The sequence below is a fragment of the Quercus suber genome, unplaced genomic scaffold, assembly GCF_002906115.3.
Source record: "Quercus suber isolate HL8 unplaced genomic scaffold, Cork oak 2.0 scaffold_685, whole genome shotgun sequence".
NCBI classification, from domain to species: Eukaryota; Viridiplantae; Streptophyta; class Magnoliopsida; order Fagales; family Fagaceae; genus Quercus; species Quercus suber.
Window position 1 is genome coordinate 190,048 of NW_027070126.1, and position 6,000 is coordinate 196,047.

Genomic DNA, 6,000 nt, shown 5'->3' on the forward strand with positions numbered 1-6,000 from the left:
ATCAATTAATAATTGTTATTTGGAAAATAAAAAGGTAGTCAAGAGGAGTGTTGATACCCATTTTCGCGACACATTTCGTACAAGCTCGATTCAAATAAGCCTGACTTCCTTGTGGGCTCAATTCATGTATTATATTATATTTTATTTTTTTAAGCATGGCCCAAGCTTATGCGACTTATTTGGAAAATTGAGAAAGTGTGGTTTGGAGAGTATGGGTCGATTCCTTTTGGACCTTTTGCATGAGCCCAGCCCATGCGTGTTACCAAGTGGGAAAGGGATACTAGTAGTACCTCAGGCTCATGGAGGAGGTCTTGTATCCAAAATTTCGACCCCAAAATAGCTTTTATGCTTTATGTAACTGTGGCCCAAAGTTTCTGCCCAGACCATTTTTTTTTTTTTCCTTTAAACATAGTTGGCTCCCATTGGCCAACTCCATCTACTAGTCCTCACTTAGGTGACCCTCCCAATGGTCTAAAATTTTTGACCAAAGGCAATCAATTAAAAAAGACCCACTTTATTTCCAAAATCATGCTAAAAGCATATCAAACTATTTCCTAAACAAAAGCAACCCAAGCCAAAACACCAAAATAGTATCATAGGGGATAAAAGCCTCTTCCACTACTCAAAAACTAGTCACTTAGAGTATCCCAAGTTCAATACAAAAGGCCCCAATCATATTCAAAAGGGGGTAGCCACATTCTATTGAGAGACCTGAAACTTTAGAGCCAAACCCCATTCAGCTAGTCAACAATCTCACAATTCCGAAATTTGGGAGTGGAAATATGGGTATAGGGGAACCTTCCCTCTCTTCCTCACAACCTCTCTCAATTTCCTCTTTTGTGTGACTGTGGGTTGAAATTTTAAACCTATTATGCTTTTATGGTTTTTTGCACTTTTGTTATAAGCATTTTGATTTTCTCTTGTCAAAGCACCATTAGCCTTTTGTTCATTTTACATTTGAAATTTTGGGCTTGATTCTCCACAATAAACACTTCTAAAGAACCTAATGAGAGATTTGGGCCGTTCTCCCATTTTCGACCCTTGTCGCAAAAACGTCTTCGACAAGGAGTAAGAAATAAAATAGAGATGGCTATATAGAGGACATTGAAAACTTTATAGTGCAATAAAATTAATCATTACATTCACTTAATTAAATCAATAATCAACAATTAAATATAATAATACAAAATTTAAACTTAAAACTAATCAAACTCTAACTAGGGAAATTATATATATATATATATATGTAATCATAATCTTCATACACAATGAATAGTTTTACCTCTTATTTAATGTCTATGTTATGCAAATCATCAACCAATAAATATGTGATAACGGAAAAAATGTTATAGACAAGATTATGAAAAATATGATAAAACTATATATATTTTTTAAACTCTTTATAAAGTCTAGAGACTAAAATAGTATTTTATCTAAAAAATTATCACGGGTAACGTGCGGGTCTACGACTAGTGCAATATAAAACATGATACACTTTTCATAATTAATCATATAACTAAGGTTACAACATGACACTTTTTAGAATAATACAGTTCCCGTATAAACAATTTCCCAAAATGTGTTTAACCCAAAACAACGTTTTATAAAATAGGATTATTTTTCAAAAATCCCATTAAGAAGCTACTTATCTTGCAATTTGCAAAAAACCTAACTTCTAGAGCTCCAAAAACAGGTCAACTAGGACCTGAACAATGTCAAGCAAACCTATCACGATAAGTATCAAGCTTGATATTCTGTCTAGCTATGAAATGGGAATCTCTAAGCAAGTGATTAATTAGGTAAGCCTAAATATTTTAACCTCATAAGTAATGTATCCTGCTTCCAAAGCTACTAAACTATTTAATATATAAGGCATAAACTCCAATTTATAATTATGTCATTCAAAGTCTTCTCCTTTAATATCAGAGATCCTAATACTTTATGAATTTCTTCTACAATATATATGTTGTTAAGAAACATATGAACAACATATATAACAATATCCACCGTTGCAAACCCCAAATGTAAACCCTCCACTAAGTCCGGATAAACAATAAAAATTAATTTTACCAATTGTTACATGTTAGAAAGGCAAAACCCCCAAATATTAACCATTGGTAAACCTCAAATGGTTACCATTATACAAAATCCACAACCATTCACCAAATAGGCCCACCAAAACAAAACCCATATACATAATCACAAGAATATCACATCAAAGGCTTAGATTAAAAGAACCTCTAGCAAAAATATGAGAATCCAAAAACTAATTAGAGTTTTACCTTTAAAAAATAAAAAAAAAAAAAAAAAAAAAGAGGGATTGAAGAGGAGTCTATATCTCATGTTTTGGTACAAGCAATGTGGGTGCTAACGAGTTATGCACTCCATTTTCCTAGAGATAGAAACACATATTTTGACAATGGAGTCAACTTTAGTATTGAAATGTTTCTTATGTACAATATGGGCTATTCGGAAGAACTGAAAGCAAATTCTACACGACAATGGTGATCTGCCAAACCAAATTTTAGGTGGGGTGCACTCTATGCTTCAAGAAGTTAGAACCCCAAGAACTTACATGTTTCAACTATGAACTATAACCTATAAACATTATATATATATATATATAATGGCAACATGAAAATGTGCACTCTTTTACCTTCCTCCTCTATTACCACCTCCACCACCAACAAAATTTTAATCTCAAAATACTTTGGATAAACGGACCACTATAATGCTTTTTAATTCATTCCATGCATTCGAAAATTATGTTGCCACCTCCTTGATTAACATAAACATATGTCTTCCTCTTTCTTCATTCCATCATCTTGAATCAAAGTACTTTTTCTCACTGAGATATTCAATTTTACCCTATTTATAAATTTCAATCACCCATAATAAATCAAATCTAATTTCCTTTGGTGCTGTACTACCTTGCAAGGAATCATATGATGCTTGAAGGTGAGGATGATTTACATATTTTTCCCGTCGAAGTATCTTGATTTAATCCCCTTTAAGTCATGCCGCCAAAATTTGATTTGACGGTCACTGCAACACTCTTGGCTTTCTTCTTCAACCATTAAAAGGTTCTTTTGTAAGAACTAAAACATATAAAAAGAAGTTTAGTGGTTTGAAATAAACAACAATTAGAATTTAGAACCATTGTCATTAGAAAATGTATACTTAAAATTTATTTATTTATCAGATATACTTACATTAATGGATGGTCTGTTTGGTTGCACATATGATACAGATAAGCTTTCTGGATGAGTACTCCATAACAAGCCATCTATAAGAGCTCTATAATCTTCTGAAGGTGGAATTTTTAACGAAACCAAGAGGTTGAGATTCGAGCGAGGAGGAATTGACCGTTCACTTAACTGCTCTGTAGTAAAGGTGATCTATGTATTCAAAAGATATATGTTAAATTATACTCAAATATCTTGAACTATTTACGGAAATGGTTTTCTAGAATGAATGAAGATTTGGAAAAAACTTAACCTGCAAATTCTCCTTAAAAAAAGAAATGATAGAATATTAATACTCTATCAATTAAGTGACAATTAATAGTCCTAAAAAAGTACATGATTAGAACAAGACAAGTGTGATACCAGCATGTAAAAATTAAAATCAAGAAATTAAATCAATAAGCTTTAGGTTAGCAAAATTAAAAAAATTATAATAACAAAATAATAAACTTTATTTGTAGGTTTACCGTGGGAGACTCATCAATCCTCAAGGACAACTGTTTGCTTGAAGTTTCCTAGATATTGTCTTAATTTCAGAAACCATGAAGTGTCTAGAGGATAGTGGATCGATATTAAATTTTGGGATTTCTGTAATCTAGAAGAATTGATTGACAAGGATGGGATGTGAGAGCCAAGGTATGCATAAGAACTAAGGTTTTTGCAGTCAATCTGAAGTATGGTATCTCCATTAATAAACAATTTAAACTTCTCAAGTCGATGATGTGAAATTTTAATCTCAGGTAAGTTTGAGGGTTGCATCTGCAAAGTCTCAAGCAGAGGAAATCTTGAATTAAGTTCTTCAAGATAATGTCTAGAAATGCCCACATAACCAATTTTCAGCTTCTTTACATTTTCTGAAGTAGACATATCCAAAAGTAAACTCCTAACAATACCTGTACCAGAAAGTATTTGAAGATTAGGTGCTTCATTAATCTTAATAGTGAGACACGAGTCAAATTCTGCCTTCTTAAGCTTGGGAAGATTAAGAAGTTGAAGATAATCCACCCTTGAGCAACATGAGATCTCCAATTCTTCAAGCATAGGGCAGCGGCAAACAATTTCTTGTATTATTTTTCCATCTAGATCAATTGCCAACAAAGACAGCTCTTGCAGACAAATAAATTTTGTATTTTCACCAAACAAGGGTTCTACCAGCTTACAACCCCATAATCTTAATATGGCTAACGATTCAACAGAAAAAATTCTCCTAGATAAAGTGTAATCAGTAATTTTCTTGCCTATGATGGTTAGTTCTAGCTCCTTGATGTAATTACTAATTTCTTGCAGCCAATTCAAGCCAGTTATCAATACAAGAAGTATGTTTAGCATCAGTAAGGGACATTGGCAATATAAATTTTTGGATTATGACCATTTCCTCATGGAGTATTTGCAAAGTTTTATCAACAAAGTTCATGAACTTTTCTAATTTCACATCCTCTGGCTCTGAATCTTGGCTTTCAAAAAACGATCCATGGATATTTTGAAAATCAAAATGTACACTACGGAGTGATTTCCAAGCTTGTTGCCACATCTTGGACACAATAGTAGTACGTGCTGCATCTTTTGGAGGCAAGAAAAAGAGAATGCGCTGCTTAATTGATTCAGGCAACTCAGATATCCAATCTTTTGCATCAACACTCAACTCGATCTTTTGTCTCTTCGGTGTCTTTTGCAACACCATCATCTTCTCCATACTAGCTATTTTAAAAAATCAATCATAAGTCATAACAACAAAAATGGTCCAATCAATAACTAAACACGAATAATAGCAAAAACTATGGGAAAAAAAGACTAAAAGTTAAAATAATAATAATAATAATAAAATCAAAGACAAAAATTTCCAAGCACAGCTAAAACACCAGAAACTAAAAATTACATACATGACGGTTGCTAACTTATATATATAGGTGGCACCAGTGAGATCTAGCTAAGTTAACGAACTTCGTGTCGCGGCAGCTCCACTCCGCCTATATATATAAAACCAAAGACGTTTGAGTTTTAGTTGACTTCTTCGTATTATGCCACATTATCATTGGAAGCCTTACAAATTTATACATAAGAATTATTTTCTTTTTAATCTTTTAACCTTTTATTTTCTTTGAACTTCTTGTTCGAACCCAGTTTTTCTTTGAACTCACTCTCCTTCAACACATCTCAAACCGCTAGCCTCTAAACCATCACCAAAGTAAGATTCCCAGCAGTGGTACTCTTGGTGTATGCCATACATAATTACTTACTCTAGCGATTTCTCTGCTTTGTATCCCTGAAAATGATTAGAAACAAAGAAAGAAGAAGAATCCGCTAAAGACTAGAGTCCTCTCCTATCCAGTACCAGATCTATGTTAGTTTTTCATAATCTTTTGTTATTGTTTTTGGTACTGAAGATTTTCTTTTCTTTTCTTTTCTTAAATGTCTAATTATTTGAATGCCACTTTGATTTGTTTATTAAATTAAAATGCGAAACAAAATATCTGTGGGGAGGGGATAAAAATAATAGAGAGAGTTGGTGGAATTGTTTGAAGCAGCAAAAAAGGCGACAGAAGCTGCGGCATCTACGAACAGAGGAGCTGAGGAAAGTCAATGGCTTGATGCTTTATAGCAGCTCAAGAGTTTTCCCTTCAGTTTTCAAGTTCTTTTTGAGGCCAATGTGCTATGCGCACCATGGGTTTGTGTGTGGTGCAATGCCATGATACAATTCTTAGTGTAACTGGACATGAGAATGATGCTTTTTAACTAACCACTTGAGCATTATTTT

General features: G+C 33.2%; 1 protein-coding gene across 1 annotated transcript; it reads right to left on the reverse strand.

Annotated features, from left to right (window-relative positions):
• Positions 1 to 3,725: 3,725 nt before the first annotated feature.
• Positions 3,726 to 4,938, reverse strand: LOC136064418 (FBD-associated F-box protein At1g66310-like). The gene is made up of 2 exons (XM_065766149.1): positions 4,557 to 4,938; positions 3,726 to 4,324 (listed from the first exon to the last, which is right to left on the reverse strand). Exons 1-2 carry the CDS (start codon positions 4,936 to 4,938, stop codon positions 3,726 to 3,728), a joined length of 981 nt encoding a protein of 326 aa, XP_065622221.1.
• Between the last annotated feature and the right edge of the window lie 1,062 nt (positions 4,939 to 6,000).

Excerpts from the sequence above, each read along its gene's own strand:
- LOC136064418 (XM_065766149.1), bottom strand. The coding sequence starts at position 4,938 with ATGGAGAAGATGATGGTGTTGCAAAAGACACCGAAGAGACAAAAGATC. Across the intron at positions 4,325-4,556 it reads TGATGCTAAACATACTTCTT|ATGGAAAAATAATACAAGAA; the intron begins GTATTGATAACT and ends CAATTGATCTAG.